Source organism: Rhinolophus sinicus, chromosome 16 (assembly GCF_057876585.1).
Source record: "Rhinolophus sinicus isolate RSI-liver-muscle chromosome 16, RSI-T2T, whole genome shotgun sequence".
NCBI classification, from domain to species: domain Eukaryota; kingdom Metazoa; phylum Chordata; class Mammalia; order Chiroptera; family Rhinolophidae; genus Rhinolophus; species Rhinolophus sinicus.
Genome location: NC_142516.1, coordinates 180,283,273 through 180,301,600, shown reverse-complemented (window position 1 = coordinate 180,301,600; position 18,328 = coordinate 180,283,273). Strand labels below are relative to the sequence as shown.

Here is an 18,328-nt window from a genome sequence, read left to right as displayed (position 1 = left end):
TGGTTTTTACAGTGAATTAGTTATATGTTTGTTAAAGGCCAAATGGCTATTTCATTATGGTAATTATAAACACATGCACAATCTCTCACATCCCTACCTATTTTAATGGATGAATGCAGGCATTATTAGTAAACGTTTGATACTTTGCTTCTAATTAAGTTGCAAACTTTTAAAATTGTATTTGTGAAATTCTACAATAATCAGCCAATTTCTTTGTTTCTTTTTTTTCTTTTGCATTTTTTACTTCCCTCCACCTGCATTCCTTCTCCATATATTTTTGTTTCTCTCTTCTTCCTTCCTTTCTCTCTTTTTCCTTGCCTTTCTCACTGCTGTTATATTTCTTTTCTCTGTTTTCTCTTCAAAATTCCTTCTTTCCTCTCTCTTATTTTTCCATTTTCATCAAAATAGTATTTGGTAGCAATACCATTTCCCAGTTTCATCGAACACTGATACATACATACAAACATACATGCACACACATGCTTGCAAACACACATATAATTTAAAAACAGGTCTTCACTTATGAGAAAATGTATTTTATTTTTTAGTTTAAGTCTCTTATTTTATCAGAACTCCTTAGAACTTTAATAATAAGCAAACATTTTTAGATACCATCAGAACAGGGAAGAAAAGTTTCCCCAGTGTTTCTCCCTGTGCCAAACTGAAATGTCCACTTTCTATGACATTTCACCTAATTAAAGCCATTAAAATCAGAAGATTACTTATAAGAGCACTTGATTTTAGAGTTTCCACTTTCATTTTACTTTTTAGGCTCTCCTTACTACCCAGGATTCTATTTTTCTTAAGTGTTCTAAGATATTCATACTTAGCTTTTAACTGCCAGCAATAATGGGTTGGATACCTGTTTTTGACCAATTCAAAAGATGAACTTGATTTTATTAAATTAAAATGTGGAGTTTCTAAGTAATTAGAGGTTTAAAAATTGGCAAAACTCTTTTGCAAACATTTTTGCCTCTGGGATTGGATTCCACTATTATTTTTTAATGACAATCAAGTTATTCTTAAAGAAATTGATAGTTTGTCATTTTGAAAGCACATAAGGTGCTTCCCAGTGTCTAAAAAGTAGTAAAACATGTTAAGGAAAAAATGTCTGCTACCAACTACTAATTAAAGCAGATTAGGAGTGAAAAATGAATCTATCCTGCTCACCTTGATCTTTGCATTTGTTTTGATAATGTCCATGTGAACAACAACAGAAGATTACAAATGAAGAAATTTGCAAGGGATTGTTTTTTTCTGTCCCTAAACTTATATCAGAGAGAAAAGCTGTTACTCTTAACATGTATTTTTTTTTTTTTTCCCCAAGAATCGTTCAAAAAGCCAAATAATTTAAACTATGACGTGGGCAGGAAAAAGAGTCCTGTTAGTTTAAATTAGCCTTATTTAAAGGAAAACACATATTGCACTACATTAAGCCTTACCTTGGGCCCTCTGCTTCCTGAATTGCACGCCCCTGTGTCACTGGTACTTGCATGCTGGATGATCTTGTAGGAACCCAGAGCTGCTTCAGACCACAATGGTGTGATATGAAGTGATGCAGAAAACAGAAGCAGCTTTGTCGTGGAGTCAGCTGCAAGAAGAAGTAACTTGTGTGAATGTACAGTATAGGGAGATCTATGAAAGATCTAGTCTCTTTCTCCCAAAAGACTCTGTTCCATGATACAAGGAGAATTCAGTTCGTTTTGGCAGACCTCCACGTCAGTTTGGAAGGAGTAAAAACAGCCACGAAAACAAGCCTGGTTTATCAGTGTCTTTTACTCTCAATGTTTTAAGTAATGTTTTACTTCTTATTTTTCTTTTACTTGGTTTTTGAGAACCAGGAAGCAGCACCCCTGCCATTGTCTTGCTTGCGTACAATCTCCACAGCAGGAATATAGATGAGAATGAATGATAAAGAGGAGTTCAACCATATGTGCCATGCTTGTCTTCGTTATTGGCAAAATTTGAAGGAGAGGCCCATCTCTCTTAATTGAGGAGTAGATGACTTTAAAATGATATTACATCAAGGAAAGCATAGAATCCCAGCAGATGATGTAATTATGTTTAAAAATGAGAATTATTAAATAATTCACACTTTTAATATGGAGAAATTAGGTCATTTTTCCACTCCTCCCACAAATATTCAATCTTAATATCTAAATAATGAAACAACACAGTGTTATCCATCGTGGTGCTCAGAGAGAATGCCAGTTATGACAGGCTCATTGTTTACTTTAACAGGTAATTTGTGGACCGGAATCATTTAATTGTTCTGAGTACATAATTACATGTCAGCAATTTCCAATTTAATTAAAATGTACAAATCTGAAGATTAAGGGAATTTTTGAATTATTAATCATTTTTCCACTAGGAAATCTTGTTGCTCTGCAGGAGATTTGTCCAGTGTACAACTATACGTATTTTTTTCCTTCTCTTTCACAGACAGACAATTTTCCCGCAGAGCCCAATTACATGGGCAGCAGGCAGCAGTTTGTTCAAAGGTAAGGCCTATTAAATAACTTTCTCAGCTTCCCCATTTGCATTCGTGTCCAAATTGCTTTGCAAGAGACTACACTTCAGATTCAAACTCGTAGCGACAACACTCTCTCTTCTTTTTCTTTATATGTATTTCAGTAGCTCCACGTTTAAGGACCCAGAAAGAGCCAGCCTGAGAGACAGTGGGCACGGGGACAGTGATCAGGCTGACAGTGACCAAGACACTAACAAAGGCTCCTGCTGTGACATGTCTGTTAGGGAGGCACTCAAGATGAAAACTACTTCAACTAAAAGCCAACCACTTGAACAAGGTGAGTGAAGCCTTCCAATGCTTACCACGTGCAAGTGTAAAGCTTAAGCAATTATTATACACCTCTTTGTACTAGGGCTGCAGGTTATCACGGTGGCATGGACCATTCATAATGTACCAAAAGAGCCAGCAAATTCCAAGGAGGTTCCAGACAGAAAGCAACTGTTCAATACCTGAGTCACAACAGAAAAGCAAGGCCATGGCTATTAGTTTTGAATCTTCTTAACATGAGCACTTGATCAAAGTCACTAGAAGTGTTCTTAACTTCGGGAATATTTCCTAACCTTTCCTAGTTTGCTTTTTATTAACGAGGAAAGTATGGCATATATTAGCTAGATATGCACATTTTAATATAGTAATGATAGATTAAAATTGTAAATTCAACATTTTGACGTGAAATGAAAACTTGATCAGAATTTTATAGCTCTTAGTGGTGTTGGTTTATTTTTAGTGTGAATTTTAGCTTTTAAGTAGTTTTTAAAAAGTCAAATAGCAGCTAAATCAGAGTTTTGGCTCCTTTTTGTTTTGATTTACCTAAGTTTTCATGGATATCAAATAAGTATGAATTTGTTTAACGATGTAGAGATAAAAAATAAATACTTCTTAATAAATACATGTATTTTTATGTAAGTCTATTTTCCATTTATTCATTTATATACCTTTTTTAAAATTTAATTTTGATATTTTCATTGTTTCAAACACAATGGAATATTGGCTAATGATTCATCCAAAGAGAATTAAACTACTTTTATGTGTAAGATTTAGAAACTATGAGTAGGTGATTTTTATGTCCAATTATAAAACATGAAAAGAGTTATTTTAAGAATTGGATTCTGGAATCACAGATGTACGTTATACTAATTAATGTAATGTTGGTTTTCAAAATATTAACAGTATTTAAATATATTTAATATTTCATTTCATTTTTCTAATGGAAACTATATTTATACTATGTGAACATAACTACTAAGTCATTTATTGATTCATAAAAAATAAATTTTTGTGAGTAGTGCAGTCTGTCCTATCATATATACTTTAGCAGATATAATGCATACTAATTTTTCTAATCATGTTGAAATTTTAATACAAACATACATACACAAATTTATATATTCAATACAAAAATAAATAAATAAATAAAAATATTTCTGCACTGAATATAATTATACTGGATTTATTTTAAGGTTGACTTCCCCCTAAGCCTTTTCTAAGTAATAGGTGTCAGATAACTTTTTTCCTCACCTTTACCATAGCAACTTTCTGTGTAACAATGCAATATCGTTTTTCTTCAATTATTTTTAACAAAAACTTCTTAAATACTTATTCACAGTTCATGCAAAATTTAATGTTTACTTAAAGTGACTTAAATCGTCTTGATGGGTTGTGGTTGTGCAATATTATATAACGTATGAATTTTTCAGACATATTTTAAATGATGGGTTATTGAATCTTGAATGTGAATGTACAGCATAAGATGGACCCATTTATGTGTATAATAAAGTGATTAATGTAATTTATGCCTGCTAGTTTTAAAACTGCATAGAGTAAGTAGTTTGCATTTATTTTCATATCTTCACGAGAAGCTTTGTTAATCAAAAACAAACACAAGTCCACTGCTGCTCACATTAATGCTGTAATTCCTTTTCATCTACTGAGCAGTGTATTTGATGCTACTGAAAAGACCCCTACAGAAAAAGAAAGTGCTTTCATTTATTTTCAAAATACAACTTATACTGAAAAGGCGTTGTTTTTAAATTTTTTATGTTAAAAAGTAATATCTTAGAAAGGTGGCTATTATTCTTAAAAGAACATGTATGTGGCATATGTTTTAATTAATATTACATATAAAGTATTGCAAGTCAAAAGAATAAGAATGCCAATAGAAATATCTCCTCTAAACAAGTAGTTTCCACACATCCTTATTAATAAATAGCGGAAAGTTTTTATGACTCTGAAAGCCACACTTAGGTAATCTATGAATTACATAAGACAGGGACTGGCTTCTACTTTAAAACATGAATTTGAAGGATTAGCTAAAATAGTATTTCATTTATTAATTGGTTAGATTACTTAATGCACTTATTTAATAAATATCTATTAAATGCTTTAAGTATGTAAGGAATATTAGATTCTTTAGGAACACCAAAAATAAATTTGACTTGGAGCCTGCCTTCAAGAAACTGTATGTAAGGAGTAGAGATGGGAGATCTCTGTTTCTATTTCTCTATCTCTCCATCGCCATCTGTATCTCCATCTCTATCTTTATCATCTCTGTTTCTACCTCTATCTCCATCTCTCATTTCTCATCTCTCATTTACCGATATTCATTACCTATCTTCTTACCTATCTCTAGCTACCTCCCATATATCTCTTTCTCTTCATTATCTATATCATCCTATCTATCTATCTATCTATCTATCTATCTATCTATCTATCTATCTATCTATCTATCTATCTAATCTATTTACCTACCTACTTATCTAGCTATCTTCTATGTATCTATGTTCATATCTATCTACTTATGTATCTAGATCCAGAGGAAGAGCTCGCATTTACTGAGTTCTTACTACTTGCCATAAGCTGTGCTAGCTTCATTTTGACATTAGCTTATTTAACCTGCAAACTCTAACATAGTTATCATTTTTATCTTTCATATAAGAAAACTGATTGTTTATTAACATGTATAGCATGTTGGAGTTTAATCCTAGGTCAAGAGATGGCCAAAACTTGTGTCTTTTCTATACATCTTTGTCTCCAGGTGGGAGAACCCGTTCAAATTGACATTCTGATTTATTGCTGTGACCTTACCACAAATAAACATTGAAGAGGAAGTTAAAACCTGAGTTCATGTGTATGAAACTCAGGGGGCAGGGAGGAGAACGTCAAAATAGCTCATCTGCTATTAATTGAATTATTCAGTACTTAAAACTTACTATTATATTTAGTTTTTATTGCATTTATAGATAGGTAAGTATTGTTATTCTCACGTTTAATAGATATTGAGAAACTTTCTCAATATTCTGCAGCGATAAGTAGTGAAATCTGCATTAGAAATAAAATGGCATGCCTTCAGAGCCTACTCTCTTTACCAATGCTTTATACTAGTCACATAATAAAGGATTCACTCAGAAATAATTTTAAAATGTTTGAAGAAGCAATCAGTCAGTGTCTTGGTCAATGTACTCTGTTAATTTATTTGAAAAGCATCATGAGAGACCACACCAAATTAATTCAGTGCACACCTAGAAAGAATAATTTTATTTACAGATGAAAGATGATGACAGCTGTATTCAAACAATTATCTCATGTCAGATTTCAAATATTAAACCCTAATCTTTAATACCTTTAAAAATGTCCTAAGAAACAAATGCAGATTTCCTCTTAAGAGAAAGAAACTAAGAGCTAGACAAAAAGAAACTTGTTTGTCAGTCTTTCTCTTATGAAAACTGTGCAGCTTTAACAGATTTCAGTTAAAAACTCAGTCACATATTATGTTTTACATTTTTTGAATTAGTTTAGTTGGCTTCTGTCCCTATTTAAATGATCTCAATTAAGAAAAATAATGTCCTATTTCTAACTTGAAATATTTCTTTAACTTAGAAATTAAAGTCAATTCCAAAAATAATCTTCCCAATTTCAATGGAAATTTTAATGCTATTAATGGTTTTCCTTTGCCAATGACAGGTCTTTTGAGATTTTATTAGTTCAAATGTTATTTTTTGTTTTTCTGTTGTGCAGCTAGATTTTGTCCATTCTGTTTCTGATACTTGTGCATGTTTGCTACCATCAGTTTCATCATCTCCAATATATAGTACAATTATGTTTTGGCCATTATTTTAGCAAAAATATTTGAAAGGATTCAGTAGTTAATTGAAGCTGTGGTGTTGCACTATAGCTGAAGATAGCAAGATAGCTTTAAGAATTTTATGTTAATAAAACCTCTAATAGAAAGAGGTTATTTTAGGTGTTTTTTTTTTTTTTTTAGTCTGATTTAAAAGAGAAAAAGAAAACTCTCAAAATTGTACTTTCTTTCTATTTGATTTCGTTTTTGTGTTCTTTTTTTAAAATTAGATTTTCTCCATATTCCCTTCACCAAATATTATTATAGGTAGGTAGGTAGATATATCACAGATAAAACAATACAAATGTTTTGGAATTTGTGTGGATTGTAGGACATTACTTAGTTAGAAAGGCAAATATATATATATATATTTCTATCTAATAAGCATTGTTTATCAGAAAATGACACAGAAAATTGACCAACATACACTTGATCTTATTATGCTGATTTTACATTTTGGAATAAGAAAAAAAGCAATTTATATCAAGAACTAATAAAATAGATATAATGTTATTTCTGCAAAGAGTCACAGACAGTTTTATAAAGAATTTTCAAAAAAATTTAAGGTAACTTATTTTGCCTCAGATATTGTTCAAACTTTGGCTTCTTTGGTGAAGTACTGTATGTTTTAATTTCTATCCACTAGAAGCCCTGTAAATTATTTTGATTGTTAGCAATAACCATTTCTTCTATTAAATGACTTAGTAAGCTTTCCCTAAAATTCAGTAGTTTCTATTGATTCCCAAATAATAAATGTGCAATTTTCCTAAATTCTGACTTGAGATTTCTCTGAGCTCCTTGTTGATACCAGGTGACAGTTTTTTATTTTCCAGGATAATCAGTCTTTTAATCTTTATAATTGACTGAAACGAAGTTCTTGAAACCTGGGTTTTGTGGAATAGCGTTATACATTGTGACTATTGATGACCCATGCCAGGGATTTCAGTGAAACCATTATCATCACAAATCGAACCCCTGTCGGTGGCAATCTCTTCCCAGGTGACTGGAATCCAAAACTACAGATCTTCAGGAATTCTCCATTCAAATGCTTTTTATTTCTCATTTTATTTAACTGCCTTATAATTATTTTTCTTTTTTTTTTTCTATTCAATTCGGTGCCTCCCCTGTTCTCTGTCTACTGCTAGGAAACCTGATTTCTTAAATTAGATATTGGATTCAAAATATTTTACAATAGAGTTCTGATTAAAATCTAATAAAAATAAAATCAATAGGAAGTTGAGAATAATAGAAATTCCAAATAAGCTAGGTTTGCTCCAGTGAATTTCAGTTTGAAAACTAAATTACATTCTTAAGGGTTGCCTTTCATTTTTTCCCAGAGAACATTCTAGAAAACTATAAAAGCTAAAGCTAATGGATTTTTTGTTGTTGCTCTCTTCTTTTTCTTGAAATTAGTCCTTGAATTTTTCTTGTGGCCTCCATATTCAAAACAGGATTAGGCTAGTTTAAATGACTGCAATATTTGTTATATGATTTCAGAGTTTGTCAAGGCTCTGAGCCCCGTTCCTTTAATTCCCCCTCCCTAATTCACTGCATAATGACTGCAGTTTCACCGTATTTCTAATTATGTCTGGAAAGGAAATAGTGTCAACTTTCCACAATCTGTACTTTATCGTGAAATAGATGTTTTAAAAAGCAGCCGTAGGAAAATGAGAGAATAGAAATTGAGGCTCTTGTCCCCTGGACAGGAGTGAGGATAGAACCATACATACAGGATTGGGAAGAGGTTGTTAAGACAGCAGACTAGGCCTCTGAACACCAACTTGACCTACTTTGTACTTTTACATTCTCAAGCTTTTGCTCTATTTTCTATTCTGTCTTATGGTTGCTGCAGTTCTGATAAATAAAGCAGTGTCTTTCCCAGACCTTCCTATAGTAGAGATCAGCAAATCCATTTCGACATAAACAAGAACACAAACGTAATGACAACGTCCATCCTCTCAGCAGCCATCTGGCAACCTCTGAATATTTTTTTTAAAAAAGATGCATAAATTTATCAATAATAAGGAACAATTAGGAAGGAAATGGGAAATTACTGCTATATAGGGGAGCAGGAAAGAACTGCTGAATATTTAACACCAGAAAGAAATCATTTACAATTTTTTAAAGACACTGTTTCTTTATGTTTCACATATGTGGCATTTAAGGAATTGTATTATTTGCAAGCCCTGTGAGTTTTTATTAGACTGCATTTTTGTCTAAGAGCATCTTAATATCCTTTTCCCCAACCACCGATGCTGTCTTTTACAACTTTCAGAATTCACCTGACTTTACATTATATTGGATAAAAATGGTCCCTAAACTATAAGCAGCTTCAGTTTATTTTTGCTTACCAAACTTTGCAACTGTCCCATAGTTCAACTAACTTTAAAACTTTCAATGATCTCTCTTTTTCTCATGTGCAAACATCTGCTTCTGGAAGCCAGCAGCTGGTATCATGAAAATAGAGATTTTATCACTCTCACATTCGTTGCTCATCGTAAAGCCTCCCTAACAAGTCTTGAATGATTTACTACAGCCTCAATATGATTTTGAGATTCTTTTGCTTTTAGTAAGCACAGCAATAACATTTGCTAAAACATTCCAATTAGGAAATGTTGACACAGTATTTCCCAAACTTTTGAAACTCATTTTGCATCATTCTTGGGGGCAGGGACACCTTTCCCAGCCTTAGAATAATCATATCTCTCAAATGCTTCAACACAACCAGAGAATTCTACTTTTTGTGTTTTTTTTTCTTAATTTTATATACATAAAATATATATAAAATATATAAAATGTGTGTATATATGTATAATATATACATATATAAATCATTTATATGTATATATAAATAAAATCTTATGCTAATACTATGTACACTGTTATGAAACTAGGAGTATGCCAATAAACTATAAAAATATAGAATGGTTATTAAGCCATCTATTAATTAAGAGCTACAGGAAATTTATGTTGGTAGATCTCAAACTTCTCCCATAAATTTTCCATTATTCCACTTTGATAGCACATTTTAATATTATACGTTTCCTGTTCTTGTCTAAGCCATAATACAAAATATCAGGGTGCAAAGAATCCTTGAAGTATAACTTCCATAACTTGTAGATAAAAAACAAAAAACAAAAACACGGAGAGATTAAATGACTTTCAGAGTCTTGAAGTTGGTCGAGGCAGTACTAGTTCCAGGTGTGTAATTTTCCAGTTGACTCTTTCCATCTTTCCATGCCCTTCCTGTAACCCAAAAGGGAGATCTCCATGTCTCCAAGCAGGTACTGCAGATTTGTCATCACATTTGCTTTCTGTTTGAGTCTGAGGATGTGAGCAGCAATGCTTGAGAACGTGAGTCTTTCATATATTTTCAATAAATATTTAATATCGAATGGATTTCCTAAAGAAACTTTACAACTCAAAGAGGATAGGCAAAAACAAAACTAAAAACGAACTTCAGGTAACCAGATCTTTGGGAGAACTTTCAGAAATCAGTGCAGTAGTTTAAAATAGTGTGATGATGAATCTTAGCATTCTGATTTGGGTAATTGAGTTCTATTTACGAAAGCGGGAAAGACAAGGTGAGGTCTCCCAGGGGAAAACATTAGGGAAGTAAAAAGAAGAGTTTAGGGGAGTATCAGAAGAGGCATCTGGAAATTAGTTTGGCAGTTGAAAGAGAAATCCAGAGGTATTAATATAAATTAGGAAGCCACTGATGTAAGATTACTTGTCAAAGTAAATTGATGAGAAAGATTATTGGAAAAAAAGAATCCAGGAGATCAGAATGCAGGATTATTGGGGGAATAGAGTCCAGGACAGAATCCTGCAGGACACAACATCTAGAATTGGGAAGCAGAAGGGTTCGATAATCATTTATGTTGCCTAGAAACATATTCGGTATGTTCTGGGACAATCCAAAATCTCGTCTAGAGACCCTCTAGATGAGTTATTTGACTCATTAGATTTCATTTCCAGCCAAATATACTTGATAGCCAAGTTAAATCTATACATTAAGTAAAGCCGGATAATGCTGTGCAATCTAATAACTATGACTAATGACTGTGTAATAACAGGCAGGTCACTCTTGATTTCTATGAGAGGAGTTATGATAGAGTAATGAAAAAAGAAAAGAGATTTCAATAGGATATACCATGGATGTATGGTCAAGAATTGGAATGAGCAATATCCCTATTATTTGCAAGAAGACTAGCAAATAATAGAATAACAGGAAGAAAAAGAAAAAAAATTGTGCAGCTAAGGAAGATGGTATTATGGATGAAAAATGTTTTAATTATTCAAGGTAAATAAGTATCAAGGTACTGAGGCAAATGATCCAATTAGAAGGAAATATTGAAGAGTTGGAATAGAGGATATTCACTGGAGCATAATGGGGGTGCTAGCTTTAAAGATAAACTCTTTTTTTCTGAGACTAAGCATGAGACCGGGAGAAAGAAATCAATTTAAAAATATAAATAGCAATGTGGATGTAAAGGGAAATTATTATAGGGGGCTCTAATAAGTGGTTCCAATCTTCTCTATAAAGTGCAAGGCAAAGTTCACTAATTTCATTATTTCACATAAGCACTTACATATATGACACTCACATATGCTCAGGAAATTACCAAGATAGTCTGCAAAGTGCACATCCATCAACAACCAGATAAACCCATTATTTAATATTTATAATTGCTAAAACACAAGAAATAGAAACTTGTAATATATCAAAGCAAACATACTAACATGTTAAATTTAATTCCTTTTATGCTTTTCAATTTTAGAGCTCCCATGAAAGCTTTCATTTTTCTGTCCAGGCCTACAATTCTTAGAACCAGAAGCTTTCCAGAGTTAAGAATTTATCATATTTTAGACAAGTGATGTAATACATACACCATATATTAGCCAATGTCAATTCGAGTCCATTTTTACCGTCACATCAGTAACAAAATAACTGTCAGATCTGAAATATTTTTGGATTTCAAAATTATAGACAAGGAAATGTAGAATTGTACTTAACTTGCATGTTGGGGCTTTTGCTTTCTAAAATTCTTAACAACAAGTTATACTGATGATTTAAGTAGTGACATACTGAAAACGATGTTATCTACCACCAAAAGAAGTGATTTTATACAGTTTCTTATTAAATCAGAACAGAAATGTGCAGTTGGGGTCTTGCTTCAGACCAAATATAGAAAAAATGGTCTTTTACTCCTGTAATAATTTTAACAAAGTAAATATTTACTTTGGGAAACCAACAAGTAATCTGGGAACATTTAGATGTTTAATCAGTTCATAAAATCATTTTAAATAGTACTTTCAGGATTTGCAGATTGATAATTAATACACCCCTGCCTCTGCTAGAGGGGATATTAAAAAAAAAACACAAAAAACATATTTCATGGAGATTGAGTTGTCTGCCCTGGATTTTATTTTCTTTGAGCTTTTGAAAATTCATATTGAGGGGTGAAATTGTTTTATTTATTTATTTTTGTCCTGAGTCATTTCCTGCCTGGTTTTAATTACTGTGTTTGTTACACAATATCCTTTCCATAGACATCTGAACTTTGACCCCTACAAGCTAACATTTTAAGAAATATTTAAGAGTAGAATGGCAATAAAACTTTAGAAAATTTTAATACATGAAGAGTGATTTTGTAATGTTCTCGGGCATTACTCTATCTTTACACTGTAGGAAAACAGTAGACAATAGAGCAAATCCAAGTGAATAGATCTGATAATTTTTTTAACTCATGGATTTATACTGATATTCTTGCTGAGGGGAAGATCTCATTACCATTAATTAATACATGAATAAATCAATTCAATAAGTATTATTTCAGCACTCATATATATGACACTCTGCCTTCAAGGTGTTTAGTCTTTGAAGATGTCATTCATCTATCCTTCTAGCTGTAATCTGTTAGTTAAATACTATGATATATGTATAAATAAAATTAATTCTGCTACAGAAATGAATAGGGCATTAATTCACAAATTAAATATGCTTTTAACAGGCCTACTCAATGTAGCGTGAATTGAGTATTTGAAACTGGGGTAATAGCATGATCAGAGACTGAGAGACGTGGCGTGTCAGAGCATAATCCAGGAATGGTGAATAAGTAGAAATATTTTTATTGGAATATTAAGTATAGATTTATAATGGAGAGAAAATGGACCAAATGAGTGGGTTAGGGTCAGATTATGAAAGACCTTGAATGCCATACTAAGGAATTCTGTATCTGATTCTACAGGCAATTAAAAACTTTGTTTTGATTGGAATTATCTTCAGATTTTTGTTTTACAATGATCAATTAAATATAGGCCAGAGGAGATCAGTGGCCAAATGGATCATTCGAGTTTCAAAAGGGCAGGGGCATGGTTAATACTTTATACATTTTGTATATCATAATGCCATGTAATTTAATTGCTATGTGCAAGAGTTTTTACTGAACTCATTCTGAGTATAAAACATAACTCAAGAGAAAGATTACTCCACTCAAATACCATCTATTTGTATTTGTCGATAATGATCAAAGTTGATGTTTCCCTTTCATTTTTATTTTACAGCTTAGCTGCCCACTCTCCCTTAAGTATAATTCCTAATCAAAGCCTTAAAAGATTATACATACATGACAAATTCTGTGAACTTACTCAATCAGATAACAAAAGATCAGCTAGTAGTAATAGGGAATTTTTAAAAAAATGTATTGGATATCTACTATAAGTCAATCACTGCTCCACGTGCATTTAAACAAATTTGTTCTCATTGCAAGCTGCAGATAACTGTGATCTCCTTTAACAGATGAAAAACTTGAGCATCAGACAAACGAAGGAACTTGCCCTTCGCTGAGTAGTAGCTGTCTGTCTGATGCCATGTCTGTGCTTTCTCCACCCTGGTCTCTTGCTTATTTACAGTCTTCAATAGTAATGTGCAGTGGAGAATTTGTGAGGCAGTTATACTGGTATTTCTAAGTTCAAAATAGGGTATCTTACTTTTAAAAGTAGAGTTGAATCTGATTCTTTATGCCTAAGTGTATAGGGTTATGAAGGGTTTTTCAGTCACACATATAGTCATCTGATTAATTTCCATTATTATTATTATTTATATTATTATTATTAATATTATTATTATTAATACATGACTTGCTCTGAAGCAGCATCTAGTACTAAGACTTTTAATTTTTGCTCTTTAAATGGACTAGCTGGCTTTACCCAGAATACCCTTTATTTCATTGCTATTCTGTAGTTAACCTATTTAGTCTTGTTAAAAATACAAAGAAAGCACCAAACTTCTTATAGTAACACATTGATACCATTTAGAAAATAATTTAGTTTCCATATACTCCCCCAAATTACCCCCATACTAGCTTATTAATATGTAATCACTGGTAAAAATAGGATATAATAAGACTTCTAGTTATATGTTCTGCTCCCCTATTCGTTGCCAGTTAAGTTTGACAAATGATACTTCTGCTATTTTTAAGCAATACAATTAATTTTGTTGTTTTTTTTTAATGCTGTATGTTTTAAGCTCTGGTATTATTGTTACTTTTAGAACTATGAAGACTCCTCAGAGAAATCTAAATTAGATACACAAATTTAATTTAATTTGTAAGACACTGTACTCCATATGTACATCACAGTTCTCCAGGTGTTTGATCCAAGTTTTCATAAAATTAAAGTGATGACCTAATTTGAGCAAATTCCATGTATTTCATTATTTCCTCCATCCCAAACCTGCCAGCATTTTCTCTCCACTCTCTCAAGGCTTGCCCAGCCAGCTTCATTCTAATCCCAGTAAACAGTATCTACCTAGTCACCTCAATCCAAAACAAAGGAACTCCTCTTGCTTGCTTTTTTTCCCATCATCCCAGCATGTGTCAATAAATCTTATACCAGCCAATTCTACTTGAAGTGTCTTCAGGTCCAGTGTATATACCCATCCTAGAGGTTACTTCTTTCTCCCCACAGCACCCTCCTAGGTAGGTTGTCACTTGCTTCCCTTGCTGTCTTGTTTGCATCGTAAGCTCAATCATTTCCCCACAATTACAACCACAAAGTAGTTGAAAAAAAAAAATCTGGACTTTTGACTTTTGCCTATACACCCTCATCGTGTGTTACTCTCTTACTAGCTCACCATATACCAGCTGTGGAGGTCTTCTTTCAGTTTCTTCTTCTTTCTCAAGGTAGCGTTTTCTCGTGCTGAGACCTTTTTTTGCACTAACTTGTCTCCCTCAGTAGTCTGCACATTCCATGTACGAAGGAGATACTGGTCTTCTCCAAAGTATTCCCAATGGTTAGTTTAAAAAAAGGGTGGGGGATATTAAGGGTTAAAAACCACAGGTTAAGGAGAATATTTTTGATAACTTGAACTCATTGGGTAGATGTTAAAGGATGTTGATCTGGTAAAGAACGTGACATTGAACTAATCTTTAGGGAAGCCAGTTCTGTTGCAGTTAGAAGCAGATCCAGGAAACATTTAGTGACTTCACAGAGCTGAATTATACACATTTACTTAAATCATTTCATCTAACATATACAATTTTGAATATTTTATAAGCTAGTCATTGCCGTTTTCATTTTGAATAGAAAAAAAAAAAAAAATGACCATTCTAAGGTTGAGCTTTAATGGGGCTGATCCAAAGCTTTAGCCTAGGGTATCTGATTCTCATTTCATGAGTCTTTTCATTATTTCACAGTGACAACAGCCTAATTGAGAAATAATAAAGTTCTAAACAGTCTAGGTGATAATGAAAATAAAAGAGAATCATTGGGATGACAACATTTTGAGAATAAAGACCTTAGCATCTTGGTAGGGAATAAGAGAGCCGTCCTCACATTATTCCATGTTAAAAACTTCTATCAGGTTGTAACAATATTGTTGGGGTGTTGAATATTATTGACTGGCTAATGCGATGTGCAGAGGAAGCACATGGTGCCATAGGAATGGGTGAAAATAGAAATGGGACAAGACAAAAAGTGAGTACAATCTATTTGAAATATGTGACACAAAATATTGTAATATTGAGGGAAAGATGGATACGTTTGGGTCAACTTTTGAATGTCTATTACTAATACTGGAATATAAATTATATACGAAACTTAGAGCAAGTGGCGAAACTGACATGGTCAGGAAAAAAGTGAAGCAAATTACTACTATGAAACACAAGACAAACCAGTAAAATGACACTTTGTTTTGTGATTAAGTTCAACATAGAACCTTAGATAAGACAGGTAAAAAATCCACGGGGCTCAGAAGTGATTTTTCACAGTTCTGGACCCAGAAGCCATATTTGCAATAAAATAATTAGATTTGAATACCTAAAAAGTAGTGTTCATTTATTTGTGGAATACTGATAAAGTGTGCTATTTATATGTACTGGTTTTAAAAACCAAGAGTTTAGGTAAGTTCATCTAAAGTGATACTGGTATGGTGAAAATGAAAGATTTGTCAAAAGAGATAATAGACAACACTAAGAAAAAGAAGAGCAGGAAAGTACCCATATATTGGATAGTTTCTAAAGAGAACAATAAGTGTACCTCTTCAGGGCATGATGTGAGATCCCCTTGAGTTTGTACTTTAAGAACGACATATATTTAAAATAATAAATATTAAAGAAACAATTCTCCAGAAGCCAAAGTTTCCCAGAATTCTTTCTTGTATTTTATGAGGATACCATTGCTATGTTTCTATTCCCTCTTTTCTTCTATAAAATATTGAGATTTTTTTAAAAACAGGCTACATAACACTCAAGAGGTTAGGAAACACATCTATGAGATTTGTGTTTATGAGATATAAGTTCGACTTTCTATATTTTGATTACTAAACTAATTTTGTGCCTTATACCCACACTTATATGCATGAAAACATACATAAGTTTATGTATACACATATATTTATCTTCAAAATTTGATTGCCTAAAGCTCTTTTATTTCTTAAATTACGTTTAGCCTACCATGTTTCCCCAAAAATAAGACCTAGCCAGACCATTAGCTCTAATGTATCTTTTGGAGCAATAATTAATATAAGATCCGGTATTATTTTAATATAAGACCGGGTCTTACATAATATAATGTAATGTAATATAATATAATATAATATAATATAATATAATATAATATAATACCGGATCTTATTTTAATTTTTGCTCCAAAAAATGCATTAGAATTGATGGTCCAGCTAGATCTTATTTTCAGGGAAACACGGTACATCAGCCAGGATATCATTAACTACTCAAATGTATTGTACTTGTGCCTGGAAATTATATTAGGTTACTAGAGTCTTGTCCTTAAAATTATAAAATGTATAAACAATATATGATAATGCATTTTCACATAGATTTATTAGCACAAGAGTATTCAAAAACCCATTGATAATATAATTATTTCTGTGATCACATGACAATTTATTAACCCTCATTTACAGAATTCTGAATGTTGAAAAGAATGAAAGAAGCAGCTTTAAGAGAGGTTATGTGTTTTTCTTAATTAGTTTTTAGAACTATAGTGTTATGAATATAAATATGTACATTCATTGCAGCATATTTATTACTTAGATATTATTAGTTGATTTGAACACTGAATACATTTGTTAATACCATCAATGTTTGAGTGATATGTTATTTTCTTTAGATATAACCAATTTTTCTCTGATATCAATTCCTTGCTCAAATTCACTTTAATAATATGACAGTCATTAATTCCATCTGGGGGACCTATCTGCATCATGAATTACTGTAAAAAGAAGTCAGATTTATATTTTGTTTTCATTCAAAGACATGCAATTCAAATTGAGTCAATAGTATGTTGCCATATAAATCCTTTTAAAAATCTTCAAGGATGAATGGATGTGTTAGATAGCAATTAGTATGTTATTTATAATTTGCTTCTAATTTATTTGAGGGAGACAAAAAGTAGTTTGTTCCCTTCGTACTATAAGTACCCCTTCATAATTATGTTTATGATCCTAATGTGTAATATCTATTAAAATATTGGACAAGGTAAAAAATCTGTGTAGTAATAATTATAGTGATGTATACAGCATCATTGATGCTTCAACATGATATACATACTCTTCTATGTCCTCAAGTGCAGTTTGCATTAAATGATTAAACATTTATTTCTGCCAGACACTGTATAAGGCTCTCAGGGATGAAAATATGCAGAAAATAAACCTAAGTCCTCGTCTCTTATAGTTTACAGTAGATGTTTACGTTGTTCAAAGCTCTTAGAATAACATCTAATTTGCCTTTTTAAATATTGAATTATGATTGACGTATAACACTATATTACATAGTTTCAAGTGTACAAGGTAGTGATTCCATGTATGTGTACATTGCAAAATGACTACCACAAGTCATTACCATCCATTACCATGCAGACACAAAACTTTAATTTGACTTTTTATTAGTGAAGGTTACCAGTCAGAAAAGCACTCCTTAGATCGACCATGTGAAAATCAATGCGTATGTGAAAGTTATCTTTAAAAATTGGGTGGGGGGAAAATTTATCTTATCTGCAGCTGTGGAAGTTGTAGGATGGAATTTTGTCCCCTTCCTATAGATAAGAGGACTGATAGGGTACATGGAATCCTTGAACAGAAGAACATAAGTTAAAAACTAAGGAAATCTGAATAAAACATGGACTTCAGTTAATAATAGTATATTGATATCATTTCATTA

The 18,328-nt window shown here is 32.2% G+C and overlaps 1 protein-coding gene across 6 annotated transcripts in view; it reads left to right on the top strand.

Moving 5' to 3' along the window:
* Positions 1-18,328, top strand: part of PCDH17 (protocadherin 17) — a 93,866-nt gene that overhangs the window by 33,302 nt on the left and 42,236 nt on the right. For 5 of the 6 annotated variants that reach the window (XM_074329348.2, XM_019712615.3, XM_019712614.3 and 2 more), the window contains 2 exons: positions 2,443-2,501; positions 2,635-2,807. In XM_074329348.2, the coding sequence (XP_074185449.1) occupies positions 2,443-2,501; positions 2,635-2,807 (232 nt within the window). The remainder of the gene's footprint in view (positions 1-2,442; positions 2,502-2,634; positions 2,808-18,328) is intronic. The other variant, XM_019712616.3, reaches the window with a different exon arrangement.